This window comes from Ictidomys tridecemlineatus, chromosome 9 (assembly GCF_052094955.1).
Source record: "Ictidomys tridecemlineatus isolate mIctTri1 chromosome 9, mIctTri1.hap1, whole genome shotgun sequence".
NCBI lineage: Eukaryota > Metazoa > Chordata > Mammalia > Rodentia > Sciuridae > Ictidomys > Ictidomys tridecemlineatus.
Window position 1 is genome coordinate 123,587,433 of NC_135485.1, and position 15,794 is coordinate 123,603,226.

The 15,794-nt window shown below is 42.5% G+C and overlaps 1 protein-coding gene across 5 annotated transcripts in view; it reads right to left on the bottom strand.

The window, feature by feature from the left end:
* Window positions 1–15,794, bottom strand: part of Fhip1a (FHF complex subunit HOOK interacting protein 1A) — a 238,510-nt gene that overhangs the window by 27,344 nt on the left and 195,372 nt on the right. For all 5 annotated transcript variants that reach the window (XM_040293192.2, XM_005337599.5, XM_078022036.1 and 2 more), the window contains 2 exons: window positions 10,262–10,429; window positions 5,644–5,723 (listed from right to left, as the gene is read on the bottom strand). In XM_040293192.2, the coding sequence (XP_040149126.2) occupies window positions 5,644–5,723; window positions 10,262–10,429 (248 nt within the window). The remainder of the gene's footprint in view (window positions 1–5,643; window positions 5,724–10,261; window positions 10,430–15,794) is intronic.

Below are 15,794 nucleotides of genomic sequence, written 5' to 3' on the forward strand. Positions count from 1 at the left end.
TCTCAAGGGACCAGTCACAGCCTTTCCATGAGCCTGAATGGCTTCTGTTTCTGTGCTGAGCTCTAGAGAAAGAGGCCAACAAGCTGTGCCTCAGGTTCCCAACTTAGGATATATCCCAGAGCCTGCAGACTTCGAGCTGTCTCCCTCATCCACTGAAGATCCAAATGAGGAAACAGGAGTTGATATTAATGACCAGTCCACTGCAGAGTCCGAGTCAAGAGTCCGAGTCATGAATTCCCTTTCATGGTCCTCCTACAGTGAAGGTTTTAAGAATGCTTTCCAGGTATGAAGTGACAAATTTGCCACCTAACCCTCAGCTCCTCCAAAAATCAAACCGCTTCTCACAGACTCTAACTTCCTGGGGTAGCTAAGTAAAGGGGTCCTGTCCCCTGTTCTCTGCCCCACCCCCCACATGTCCACACTATCACCAAACCACACCCACCCACCAGTCTCTTCTGACACGGTGGCATCTATTTCCATAAGCTCAGTTCCATGAAAGCTAAAAGCCACATGAACAAAAAGGGACGATGGAGGAGGACAGCATGGGAGAGGGGGCGGGCCTGTTCTAACCCTTGGCTTCACCGGGACTCATATCTGAGCCCTACGGGAGGAGCGCTGTCACGGGCAGAAAACAAAGGAGCCTTCTTCCCAAGAATCTCAGCATATACAGATGCTCAGAGACCAAGAGTGACACAGGGGACAGAGGCATCCTCCCACCTCGGTCTCAACACAGCACAGCTGAGCCCCACTGGGCACCCCCGGAGGGTGGGCTGCTCCAGCGTGGTAGGAGGGGCCAGGGTACTTGGCAGCACTAACACAAGGGTCAGAGCTGGGGGGAGCACACCGGGGGCCACTGGACACCAAGGTGGGAAGCAGACCTGTCCGAGACCCATGCTGGCACCCTTGCTTGGGGACCCCAAGAGGCGATGACTAATGTTTGCAGGAGGGCAAGATCTGACAAGAGATGGCAGGTGAAAGCGGAGGAAACCTGTCCTGTGGTTGCTGATGTGAATTCTTCCTTACCACAGGCTGGTGGTATTCAGATTACCCAGGATTCACTGTATCCTTATTTTGGTCATTAATTATTTATGGAAGAAACTGCTTCAGTGTTTTTATATACTGCAGGAACTCAATGAGTACTTGCAGCTCAAACCAAACATATTTCCTGATTTAAGGTGATATATACAGATTTCTACTGTTTGTTGGAAGTGTTAAAAAAAAAACACTGGATCAAAGCTAATAAAGCTATTTATCAGATACCACCAGTCAGTAGCTTGAAATTGTTTTAGAATAAAGTGTTACTAGCAATTTGCAACTTTGCAAATACATGCTTGCAGGAGAAAATAAGAATTTTCTTCTAAATAAATCAATTGAAGGGAGATCCCCTGTCGGTTTAAAGAGGAGGTTCTATGAAATTGGAAATAGGGGAGTCCATTCAAATGAATAACCTCCCTAGTATTGAAGGTAGTCATTTCACAGGGTCTTTAAAATGAAGAATCCTCACAGAGGAAGGAACAGACAAACCCTACTCAACCCTCTGTCTTTCCTTCACTTAGAGGGAAAAATTGGGAATGAAATGAATGCTAGAAACTTCTAAAGTGTCAAATATCAAAACAAAGTGGCTGTCCATAGCAGAAAGCTCACATAAGCACTTAGCGTAGGTATCTGTCATCACTTTATCTTATTTGTATTTAAATTCAGAAAGATGTAAAAGTAGTCAGAGATTAGTTATTGACTTGAACCCATCTCCCATCACAGTAGGGAAAAAAATGTCCACATTGTCCTCTCGGTTTTCGTTATTTCTCCAACCCTGGGTATACTTCCTTTGTTCCTGGATATCACTCATTAAAATAAACCATCACTTCTGTCAAGAGCCAATGACAAATGGAATGGTGACAAAGCACACATCCTGCTTATTGCTTCACTGATGAGAAAAACAAAACAAAGCAGTGACATACAGCAAGGTGAGCAAGGCGCTTCTCCTGAGATGACAGTCACCCCAGACCGCACAGAGGCACAGAGGGAGACAGCCTGGCTGCTGCTCCACTCCTGCCTCACTCCTGCCTTCCCCCGCTGCACACCCCAACACTGGGAAGAGGGCAGCATTCCTCAGGTGCACACGCGGCCTCTCTCCAAGCACAACAGCCACTACGGGAAACTAACGGTGACGTGGTGAACACGGGCATTTCTGGAAGGAAATGCCAACCGGGATATTCAGAAACAGCATTCAGGTGTCTAGCAATTAAATTTTCACCTAAACTGGGGAAGTTCCAGGAATACAGGGGCAAATCTGTCACCTCACTGCTTGTCAGCATTGCCTGTCTGTCCTTGGCCTATCACATGTCACTTCCAAGGAGGTAGGTGACTTCTTGGTTTTCTGCTCACTAAAAGATCCTCTCCTGGGGTGTCTTATTTCCACTTGCTTTTCTGATACCTTGTCAAATGAGAGAAACTTGTATCTGTTACGAATGGAATATCACTTTGAAGTGTCAATGTATAAGAGCATTTGAGTTGCAATAGAAAGTGACATAAGGTTATCATTTATTTATCACATAATAAATAACTTTATTAAAAAGCATTCATACAATCTTTACTGCTCTAGGGCCTCTGAGAACTCTTGAGTTTGCCATGAACGTTTGAAAGACAGTAATGGTAGCAAAAAAAAAAAAAGATGGATTATAAATCTATTTTTTTATGTCCTTTAAAGTTTACATGACTAGAAGAATAGAGTTTTCATTGTTCTTGCTTTGGAGACATTCTAAATGAGAGAAGATAACTGCTTTCATGAGTTTAAGGTTAAACTTTCTAAAGAATTCCCTCCCTAAATTTGTATAACATTTCACAGCACTTTAAAATATTTTCACATGTATCACCACACGTGATTTTCACAACCTTAGGAGGCAGCATATTCCAAAACCAGAATAGGTCAGAGCAAAAGAGCAGTTCAGAGGAAGGAGACCAGGAACAATGGCCTCTTGTGTGTGTCTTCTCCCTCTCTCTCTCCATGAATTCCCCCAGCAGTGAGGAAAATTAGACATACAGGAACCAGGGCTGGAGTCGTGGCTCAGTGGTACAGCACATGCACTGAGTTCCTTCCTCCATACTACATAAAAATAAATAAAGGTATTAAGCCCACATACAACTAAAAAAATATTAAAAGAAATAGAGGAACCATTCAATCAAGAGAACCATATCGGGACTGGGGGTGTAGCTCAGTGGCAGAGCACTTGCCTAGCATACAAAAGGCCCTGGTTATCCTTAGCACCACCAAAAAAAAGAGCAACTCTATTATGGTATTATGATCTCCATCATCCTCATTAAAGAAAGAAAGAAGGAGAGAGAGGAGGAGGAGGAGGGAGCCAGCTCAGGTCCAGCCTTTGGTGCATTATACTATCAAAAACTGTGACAATATGCCCTGCAGGCACTTTTTGGGAAATTACTTGTTCTTACCCTCTATGGAAATGACTAGCCCAGACTTGGACACGTTCCTATTTCAAACATGAGCTGGTTTCTCCATCTTCATAAGGTATATATCTTGGTCCCAGAAGCGGCCTTGGCTAATGCCATCTCTGAGGATAGTTTTTAATACTACAAGCAAGGCTTTAGAAGCAGAGAAAAGGTGATCAGAGCTCACCTTGTAAAGGTCACTGAATGGCCAGCAAGCAACCCTGCCATCATCTGGGCCAAAGCTGTCCTGACCCACATGGCTGACCCACAGTGGAGACGCTCTAGCCTCTGGACAGGGGCCAGGCTTTTAGGTACACTGAAGAGCCAGCTGCTCTTCCTGCCATCAAAGAAGCAGTGTTTAAGCATTTAACATTAAAATACAAGCCAGTTCTACCCACCTAGGAGTAAAAGCCTGGTTTTTGGCAATAAGAGACTTCAAGAGGTTGCTCTTCTGGATTCCCTCCAGGCCTGGTTAAAGCTTCCATTGCGTTACTAGAGACCTATGGGGACTCAAGTCATCCTTTCAGGACAGACTACCCAGGGCGCCACTGTATGACAGGATTTGTTCTCTGCTAATGCCTTAAGATTAGTTACTGATGACCTGATCTCAACCCTAAAAAGTTCAAAAACATTTTTTACTTAAAAATCTAATAGGCAAAACTCGCCCATAAAGCGGCACCTCCGTGAGGCCCCCACAACACACAGCTACCAACTTTTCTGGACTCATCATTTAACCGCTCCCTTCTGCTCTGCACCAGCTTTCAGTTGATTCTGGAGCTTATCAGGGTCTTGGAATCCTCAGGAGGTGTTGGAACAGCTTGCTGGGTCCTATCCCACAGCTTCTTGAGTCAGGAGAATCTGGGAGGAGACTGAGAACTTGCATTCCTGACCAGCTCCAGGGGTACTGCTGCTGCTGCTGCTGTTCTTCCAGGATCAACTCCCCCTTAATTTTCCCGAGATACCTATCTGTAAATGCTGTGACATCCACCCTAAATGCCTTCTCTGTACTCTCCACTCCAATCATGACCAGTGTGAACTAAGGAAAGCCCAGGGCTACTCCCTCTTCCCTGCTCTCTGCTTCATCCACCCTTACTTTGAAGGACGGGCAAGTGAGGGTCAGGAAGTCCTGTGAGGAAGGAGAAGGGGGCGGCCGGCTGAGGGATGCTGGCTCTCTCTTCCATTCTAACCACAGGAAGGGCGTGTCAGCACAAACCCTGACCAACTCTCCTCAGGAGCACCTCCCAGCCCTGGCCCTCGCTCCCCTCTCGGCTTTGGGGCAACTTTCTACCTATCTCTGTTGCTGGTACTGCTGGGATGGGTCTCACTCAAGCAGTCAATCCCAAGATTCAGGATCTGGGTTCAGAGAAGAAGAGGAAGAGCAGCATGGGTTAGCCTGGGGTGTTATAGACTTACGTACTGGGGTGTGGGGTGGAACCCCTACACAAAAGCAGATGCTTCCCTTGGGGACTAGAGAAGAGCTTGGCTGGGCCAAGGCAAGACTTGGTGCCAATGAGTCTTCTACCTGCATCACCAAATCAAGTATCTCAGTAGCAGTCTGTTCTGACTCCCAATACCCACCAGCCACTGGTGAACCCTTTCCACCTTACTGAGGGCCACCTGGGCCACTTTGAGGAAAAGTCCTGTTAGCTCAGCTGCTCCCACACTTCCCTCCCTGCAGAGTTGCACATGGAAAATGCTGATTAAATATTTATGGAATTTAATTGAAACATGATCACAGATCTGATAGTGCACACTAAATGTGTACCACTACCAAAGAAAAAGCCAAATTGTATTCAACAGCTTTTCATCTTTGGGACAGTTGTTTTTAATAACAAAGATCCCTAATAAACATACTTCAGGAGAAAGAACTTCAACCACCATGCCAAAGAGCTTTCATGATACTTGTGAAAATTTCCAAATAGTCTACATGATGTTTCTAGGAACACATTTATAATAAAATGCATATACCCACCCTGCAAAAAAAAAAAAAACAAAACTTCACAGAATAAAACTGAAATTAACCTTGGGACCCAATGCAAAATTTAAATTGATGCTCTTGATGATGTTCTTCCTCAGAAGTTTTGCTCGTATTTAGCTTACATTACCAAAGTAAAAATAAAATACTAATAGCATACAATTAATTTTGCTTTAAAGGGAGCCACATATACACACACTCAAAGGTGGGAGGTAACTCACCTTAAAACTAGTTGTAGCATCACATCTTCACAATGTAAACCGATGAGAGTTCTGAACAGCGCCAGGGACACCACGCAGAGCTGGGAAGCAGTCAACACATATTCTACTTCAGAGAGTGGAATCAAACTCTACTCCTCACAGATGGCAAATAAATCAGAATTACAAAAATAAAATGTGCCCCCCCCCGCCCCCAGCAGTGTTGACGAAAAGCACACTGCTGCCAGAGACTGGGTATTCTGGACTTGCCTACGGGAGCTGCTTAGGAAGCCAGTGCCTAGAATTACAGCACCAGGCAGAAGGAGCCTCCTGCAAAAAGGCCTATCACCAACTTATAAAGATCCAGATAAACACGCCCCCTACAGCTCCCCCCACACACCTACTCCCCCCCCCACCTCCCTCCACCTCATATGGAGCTCCTTTACAGGTAATTTGTTTTCCTGGGTCATTTTCAAACATGGCATTGCTTATTTACAAGAGAGGGATCAAGAAAATTGCATGTAACCCAGACAGTTCCCTGCAGAGAATTCAGCCCCAAGCCTCGGCTCCTCCTTGGTGCAGGGACAAATATTCTGCTTGATTCCATTTCCTACAGTGCTGAGGGTATGATGATATAGCTCCCTAATAAGTTCATTAAAAAATAACAAGAAGTCTTTCAATCTCTGACTTCCAAAAGGGAAAGATAAACTCTAGAACAGGGGAGATCTATAAAGGTGCATTACAAAATCACTGTACCCTTTGAGAGTAAGCTTCCACTAGTCTGCAGGGCTATTTAAGTAATATGGGCTCTCATTCTTTGCACAGGAGAAAAAAGAGCTAGCCTGTCTTCTAGGCAGGATGGTCTTAAAACCTGGTCAACGAAATCCACTATGGTGTTATAAAAAAAGAGCTATACTTGACCTGCCCCAAAATATCTCTTTTGCCCAGGGCAAGTCATACACTTGTAGTTAGCTGGAAGCAACGTATCCTGTCCCATTCCAAGTCATTGCCTGCACTGTTCCTTTACCCGCCATGCCTTTTTCTGCCTTCTCCAAGGCTAAATCCTTCTTATCCTCCAAGGCTTACTTCAGGCATCACCTCCCCTTGGAAATACTCATAATTCTGCCACCCAACCCCTCCTCCTCCCAGTCTCAGATAGTCTTCTCACCTACTGCCACAGTAACCCCTACAAATCGCTGTTGAGGGTGTTCAGCAGAGTGCTTTTTTCTTTTTATTACTGAACTGCAGGAGTTCTTTATTTATGTACAAGAATTATGCATAAGTATAAAACTGCCTATCATTTTGTGGATTTATTTTCAATTTCTTGAGGGTGTCCTTAGAAGCACAGAGTTTTCATTTGATGATGTCCAGTTTATCTGTTTATTCTGTTGTTGCTCATACCTAAGAAACTACTACCAAGGCTACGAAGATTTACTCCTATGCTTTAAGAGTTCTGTAGTTTTAGCTCTTATGTTGAGGTCTTTGATCTTTGATCTATTTCTAGGTTGACACATGTGGTGTGAGGAAGGAATTCAATTTCACTCTTCTGCATGTGGGTATCCAATTGTCCCATCTTTGTTTATTGAAAAGACTATTTTTCCCTCACTAATTGATCTTGAAAGCCTTGTTAGAAGAAACCCATTGACCATGAAGTTTTGAGTTTAGTTCTGAAGTCTCAATTCTATTCCATCAATCTCTTTGTCTATCCTTTTACTAATACCATGCCGTTTTGATTGCCATCATTTTGAAGGAAGTTTTGAAATCTCAAATATTTACACCAAAACTGAAACTCAATAGACATTCATGTTTCCCACCACCCAGTCCTGACCACCACTCCCCCCTCTCTACCTTCTGTTTCTGTGAGTTTGATTACTTGACATGCTTCAAGTGAATTCAAGTGAATTCCATCATTCTTCTTTTGTTGATGGGCTTACTTCCTTAGTACAATATCTTTAAGATTCATCCATGTTGTAGCATCTCAACTGTTCTTTTTCCAATTTATTTTGGCTATTCTGAGTTCTTTGCATTTCCATATGAATTTTAGGATCAGCTCATCAACTTCATCAAAGAGGCCAGCTAAGAGTTTCACGGGATCCATTACCTTTGCAGATCCATCTGGGGAGTATTCCCATATCAACAATATCAAGTCTCCAGTATATAAAGATGCTTTTCCATTTATTTAAATCTTCTTTATTTCAACAATTTTTATAGTTTTCACAAGCATAAGTTTTATACTTTTTTGTGAGATTTATTCCTAAATATTTTATTCTTTATGATATTATTATCAATTGGACTGTCTTCTTAATTGGATTTTTGGTGTGCTGAGTTCTATTAAACAGAAATAAAATTGACTTTTGTGTATTAATCTTGTATCCTCCAATCTTACTGACCTCCTTATGAGTCCTAATAGCTTTCCAGTGTAGTCCTTAGCCTTTTACATAATATCATGTCATCTACAAATACCATATGAATTTTACTCCCAATCTGTTTTCTTATTTAATTTTCCTGGCTATAACTTGAAGTACATAAGGAATAAAGCTGGTGAGGCAGGCTCTTATCTTGGGGGGAAGCTCTCTTCACTATCAAGTACACTGTTAGGAGTCTTTCATAGATGTCCTATATTAGATTTCATATGTTCTCTTATTTCCAGTGTATTGAGTATGTTTATCATGTCAAATGTTGTGAAATGCTTTCTCTGTGTCTACTGAGATGATTACATGATTTTTTTCTTTATTCTGTTCATATGACATATTACATTAATTGATTTTCCAGTTTTATAGCAGCTTTGCAATCCTGGCTTGCTAAATACCACTTGGTCAGAGTGTATAATGCTTTTTAAATATTCTAGGTTCTATGTGCTAGTGTTTGTTGAGAATGTCTAAATTCATAACAGGTACTAGTCTGCAATTTCCTTGTGATAACTTTAGGTTTTCAAATCATAGACATGAGTTGGGATGTATTCCCTCCTGTTCTATTTTTGGAAGAGTGTGTCATAAATTTAGATTAATTATCCTCTTTTGTAATTTGTTAAAAACAAAACATACAACATGAAATTGAACAAATTTGTGATTTCTAAATGTACAATTCAGTAATGTTAAGTATTCAGTAATGTAAAGTATCTGTTGCACATTGTTGTGCAACAGATCTCTAAAATATTTACAATGAAATTAAAACTGTAACCACTGAACAGCCACCCCTCATTCACCCCAACTCAGCTCCTGTTGGCCCCGTTCCACTTTCTGTTTCTATAAAGTCTGACTGCTTTACATACCACAGATGAACAGAATCACGTGGGTTCTCCTTTGTTGACTGGCTTCTTTCACTTAGTATAATATCCTCAGGTATCACTCTCAGCTTAACATCATCCATGTTGCAGCACCTCAAAGTGAATTCTCCTTTCCCTTGTGATTTTTTGATTTGATATTTAGGAGTTTGCTATTTAATTTCTATATATTGGGGGATTTTTTTATTTCAATCCATTTTGATCAGAGAACATACTTTGCATAATTCCAATCCTTCAAGATCCACTGAAGCTTTTTATTTTTTAGAGTTTTTTCAAAATAACTGGAACACTGAGGCTTTTCTTATGACAGAGCTCATGGTCTATCTTGAAGAATGCTCTATGCACATTAGGGAATAATGTGTATTCTGCCATTACGTGGAATCGTAAATGAATATTTTCTCTAGTGTAACATCTTAATTTCTTTAACGATCTTTTCACCATATTTTGTATTATTAGTAGTTGCTCTAGTTCTTCTAATATGCTTAAATTTATCAGACTCTACTTTAGGTTTATGCTAAATTAGTTTCAGTGAAATACAGAAATTTTGCTCCCACCTAGCTCTATTCCTCTTCCCCTCTTTGTGAGATTACTGTTAACACATTACATCTATATGTTACAAACTCAAAGATACATTGTTCGATTATTATTGTTTTAAAACAATAATTACAACTATTGGAGAGAGGGTTATGACAGGTGGCAGTAATAGCAATAGCAGGATTTTCAAAGGGAATCGGGGCTCCAAACTAAAGAGTGACCACCTAGCTGGCTATGGTGGCACACACCTGTAATCCCAGTGACTCAGGAGGCTGAGGCAGGAGAATCGTAAGTTTGAGGCCAGCCTCAGCAACTTAGCCAGATCTTCAGCAATTTAGAAACCCTGTCTTAAAATTAAAAAAAAAAAAAAATCTAAAAAGCACTGGGGATATAACTCAGTGGTGAAGTGACCCTGGGTTCCCAACTCCTCAGACTTTCACTTCAAAATATGCATGGAAAGAAATATGATCTCTAACATCCAGACTTGACACTGGTTCCTTGGTTTTACCTGGATTTAAGGTCTTATGTTCTACAGAATCCTGCCCCTTGAGAAGTACCTTCTGCTAATTCTATAGAAAAGCTAACTCAGACAAACGGAGAAAGATCTCCTGTGAAAAACAGTAAGTGGGAGTGCTCTTAATAGAATAATAAATCCAATTAATCTCTATACAATTAAAAAGAAGGTAATGGATGTGAGAGAAAAAGAAAAAAAGGGTGGGGGAAGACTAGGGAAGGAAAGAAGAGAGAATATTCATAATTTCATTACCAAAACAAACTCTCCAGGAATCCAAGTGACAAGTTCCCTTCCTCCTGGGCTCTCCTTACCCGAAATGGGGTGTTGATTCGGCTGGTGAGAGTGTCTAGAATGTGGACATTCTCGTGCTGGTGCAACAGGATAAACCGTAGGAAGATCTCAAGTAATGCTGGCTCGGAGATGCTGCGCAGGAAAAGGTCCAGGTAGGCAGTTGTGGTCATGACCTCCTCCACAGTCACCTGGGACAGAAGAGAGTGAGCACAGGGGAGTGCCTCTCCATGCTGCGACACTGCCTCCCCAAACCCAGCACTGGCCACTGCAGGACAGGCCAGACAAAGGTGCCCACCACCTACTCACATGGCAGAACACCTCAGGCTGCCTCCAAGCTTCAATTCAATGAAAAAAAAAAAAGTGGAAAGAAGCAATTCAAGTGTTATGAAAACTCTACTCATCAGATACGGTTCAAATACGTGTAATCAAAAATGGGGAAAAAAGATTATGAAAAGTATTTACATGGTTGGTTAATCAGAAAGTCTGAGGTAACTTGTTTCATTATTAGTCATGCAATAAATATTTACTGGGATCTACTATGTAAAAGCAGCTGGAAACATGGAACATATTTTATGTCCAGGAACATGGACCATAACAAACAAAATGATAATACAATAAAGTGCAAAGGATGTTCAAACATGTTTCTGAAGAGTTTCAAGTCAACTTTTTATAGTATTATTTCAAAGTACTACAGGCACTTACTACTTAATACAGTAACTGTGACTTTTTATAATACAAATTAATATGTTCTAACCTATATGATTTTCCCCATGCAGTAAAAACAATCTCTCAGTGAATAAGACTCTGAAGAGTCTAGTTTTTCAAAGAACTGAAGATATCATGCTTGAAGCATCAAAATCTGAACCTTAAATATTTTGATTGGGTCCAGATGCTGTGGCACATGCCTGTATTCCCAGCGGCTCTGGAGGCTGCGGCAGGAGGATCATGGTTCAAAGCCAGTCTCAGCAACTTAGCAAGGCCCTAAGCAACTCGTGAGACCCTGTCTCTAAATAAAACACAAAATAGGGTGGGAGATGAGGCTCAATGGTTAAGTGCCCCTGAGTTCAATCCCTGGTACAAAAAAAATTTGGGGGGGGAAATTTTTTAAGGAGCACATGCTTCTTTATTCTCCTAAAAGTGTGACGTAACATATGTCTTAATGACTAGCAGTCACTGCCAGGGTCATCACTTGCTCTACCTGGGTACAGAAACATCCAGACTCAAATGCAAGAAAATCACCAAAGAAATGGTTTGAGCTTTCAGATTCCAAAGGCACACCCTGGAAATCTTAGAAAGTTCCCTGCCGTGAGTCCAATGGACTTGATTCCAAATGAAACAGAGGGCAATACTTTTTGAGGGATTATATTGTCTCTTTTCTGGTTTATCTTCTTTCTTCCTCCCTTTAAAAGTGGTAGCTATCACTTTATTATACTATTACTGTGCTTTTCCTTTTATACTACATTCCTCTTCCACTTTTAATTCTCAGCTTTCAAAACCCACAGATGAGTTTAGAAACCAGATGTCCAGAGCTGCTAGATACGTGCAGATAGGCCCTGAGTGATGCATCTGTGCGTAAACACTTGGCGCTATCTATTTTGGCTGTTCAAGTTACTTTTTTAAAAGTTCTTGGTGTTCAGCTCTTCTAGAAAGATGAGTCCAGGTGGATAAGATATTACCAAATCAGCAGTCTGCTTTCTTTATTCTAAACAAGGCATGCTCATGAAGTCCATTTGTATTTGCTCTTCTAGAATCTACTCAAACTCACACGGCAGTTCCCTGAGTGGCCTGGGCAAAGTCCCAGAGTACAGCCTTCCCCCAGGTCGGCACCACCAGTGGGAGCCTCAAAATTCAACATGCCCTGCTCATCTAACTGTCTTGAAAGGGCTCCCTGTAGCCCAAACACACCTGTGGAAACAGGGAAGCATCAAGCACTTGGCAGGTGCCCACACTGAGAGGAGTGCTTCTCCTAGACCGCTCCTGCCCCTCCAACAAACTGCTTCTACCCATGCAATTCCTATGTGTGTGGCACTTCTAAGGCTGTCCCAGGACACACTGTGTCTTTTTCTTCATTACTCCAGTCCCGTGTCCAAACCTGGTATACAGTCAGTACTTACTCCTGAGTGAACAAGAGCCCCTAAGGATCTGGTGATTTACATTTGCCAGAGTTGAGCTTATCTTTAAATTCTTACTTATTTTCTATGTGTATCCTGACAGCCCAGAAAACTAAGGACTTTTTTGGGGGGTGCGGGGGTGGGTGAAGGTGCTGGGGATTGAACACAGGGCCTTGCAAGTGCGAGGTAAGCACTCTGCCACTAACTTATGCCCCCAGCCCAAAAAAACTTTCTTTTATAAATAACTCTAAAATAATGGGTGTCATGAAGCATACCTAGGGGCAAATGAACCCAACCACTCCAAACATGTAGTCCCATTAGCTCACATCCACTTGACTACTGCAACCTTGGGCTATTCAGCAGAAAGTTAATCCAAAATGATTTAGGCAGAAGTCTAATTTCCTAGTGAGCTTGATCACTAGAAAAAAAGTACAACTGTGTAATCCTTCCAAATAGGCCACGTGTGCAGTTCTTTAATACCATAGTTTCAACTTAACTACCGACACAGCTGAACTGACATGTCACATAGAATTCAAGGAGTTGCTTTTGGACCAATCATGCATCATCAGATTTTCCCCCTTAAGTTACACATGACCTTAATAAGCTCAAAAGCCCAGCAATAAACTCCTTAGAACATAAGCCCCAGTCTTGGGGGGCTAACATGAAAGGAAGGCATTAAGCAGCTATTGTTTACTACTCTTAGGCTGAATAAATGGAAGATTTGATTTCTTTTTAGAAATCAAAGCTGTCATTAATAAGCTAAGAGGATTTAAGAGAGACTTGGAGGAGCAGGGTTTACATAACAGGCTATAAATATTAAAGACCCAATTTCACTAAGTATCAAGTTGCAAACTCCTTAAAAATCAAGGTCACATTCACCTTAAACTAATACTCTAACCAGGAAAATCTGGTTCCCTTCCCATCTCTTCTCCCCACCATGTCCTGGGAGCCTTCAGAAGCCTTTTATCCAGGAAAATCTTCTCCTACCCCATTATCTTACTTTCAGAAACTTTTTCTAATCCCTCCCAATAGGCAACCTCCTGAACGAGGATGAGACCAGAGCCTGAGTGTGATCACTTGAGAGCTGACGAGAAACCACCAGAGGAAAGATGCTCTGCTGGGCAGACAGCCCTGACGTGGCAGGAGCCAGACAGGAAGACAGCAGACCTCGTGCTCCAGGGACAAAGGACACTGAGTGTGAGTGTAGGGAAGACCCATGTCTCACAGATGACCACCAACGTTCACTGACTGGTTCCCACACGAACTGCAGGTAGGTATGAGCTTACACAGAAACTGCACCTTAGCACCACATCACATCAGTAATAAAGTTTAAGGATACGAATGTTACTTCATACCAACAGCAGACCACAATGACCAAAATGGCCTAAAGAAAACTGGGTTTCCTCAAATAACTGTCCTTGGCAAGATAAGGATAATTGGACCTTCAGAACCCATCTGTGTGGGCACTCTGATGTGCTTACTTTTCAGGTTCGAGAAGAGGTCTCTGACTTTATTAGTCGAGTCCAATTTCCATCCATCCTTTGAAATAAAATCTTCACCCATTTTCTCTGACCTCCTCCAGCCCTTGTCTGGGTCCCTCTTCATGCCAGGTGCCTTTGCTAATCTCCTAAATGGTTGCTTTTGAAAGGACAGTTTCACACCCAAAAATGGGTGAGTGGATTCAATGTATTATTGGTTCACTAACAGTTTAGACTAGATTCAAACAGAAAATGTTAATATACACTGATTGTAGTAAGAGCAAGTGCTGTTTTGTGAAATATTTGCACACATATTTTGTTGGAAATACATAAAATTCAGTATCATTTATATGTGCTTTGCTCATATTTCCAGTAAATATATATATGTATATGCACAGATCTATACATGTACATATGCAAATGCACAAAACACATTTCTGACCACAAGAAGTCCAGAACATCTGGCACAATTCCCATTCTATCACCCACCAGCTTGTCCCCAGGGTCTATCCTCCAGGACATAACCCAACATGCTCTGGCCTGGAAGAAGTGCACACATGATCGATATCAGTCCTCTGAACACGATATCAACTAGTTTTCAGTCAACTTAACTACTTTTTATCTTTGCCTAAGAACTCCAAGTGTATCTTTTTTATTAGAATTTCAAGTTTTTCATAAATGGGCAGTTTGTTTTCTTTTTTAAAAGGAGATGGGTGGAGGAGGTGACACCACGTGTCACGTTCCACTTCTACAAAATCAAAATTCTATAAAAAAAAAATTAAGGCCAGACCCAGGCGCAGCCATCATGCCCACAATTGCAGCAGCACATTAACTTAATGCGTAGGAGTGAAATTGAGCATACAGACATCCTGACCTTTCTGTAATCAGCTCTAGTTGGGCAACTCCATTTGCATCTAAATTAGCACCAGAATCCTCCCTATAATGGCTGGTTTATGTGTGTCCTGGAAAATAAATTTCCCACCTGCTAATTGTTTTTCGGTGATCCAGTCACATTGCAGCAAACAGATGGATCCTACCTTCTGTCACTCAGGTAGGTGGCAGGCAGTGGGGTTGGGTGACTGTGACACCCTCTCCAAGTTAGAAGCCACCTTTCCTTGGCTTTTCTTTTGATGTCAGAGGAGAAAACTAGCTAATGGCTAGTTCTGGTGGGTCACCTATGAGTCCTTACCCCTAGTGGCTTCAACCAAAGTGAGGAAACAGGTGAGACCTAGGAGAATGTGACTCACACACAGCAGCAGAGGGGAAAGGAATGCTGGGGCTGGACGGGCCAAGACAAGGGTGAACCGCATAGAGAGAACCCCTGCATAGAGAGGACGGGGTGCAAGCCCAAGGCTGGTCCACCCACGCAGGCAAGGGCAGCAGCTTGAGGGACTCCAAGGACACCGAGCACCCACAGAACATTCAAGTACAGAAAGGGAAGGCACAGACGCCCTGGCTCTCAGTGGGCAGCCCCTCAGTTCCAGCCAAAAACTCAGGACAGAAAACGTTCAATCATTCAAGGTCTGAAAATAGTCTGCGCTGATGATTCAGGCTCCCTCCCTCCAGGCCCCCTCATGCTTCCCTTCTGCTCCTGGACCTCAAGGCCACAGACTACTGATGCCACCGCCAGAGGCAGGCTGGGGAGGTGAGTGGAGGTGACATTCAAAGTCAGTAAGTTTGGTTATTTATTCCTGAGAACGGAGGAAATGAAAATGAAGGCTACACTGAGGACTTGGGCAACATAAATTGAAAACATACAGTGAAAATAAAGCCAGCGTGTGCCCCTTTCCCAGCATTTCTTCAAAGCATCTGTGATACATCAAACACGGAAGTATAGCAAACTATACCTTCAGGGAGAAAAGGGCAACAGGGAACAAATGGCTTTTCAGGGCCCTTCCAGCCCCTGTGTGGAGAAGCCCCTCTCCATCTTCCCAGTGTAAAGTGGGGCTGGGGGTGACCAGGGG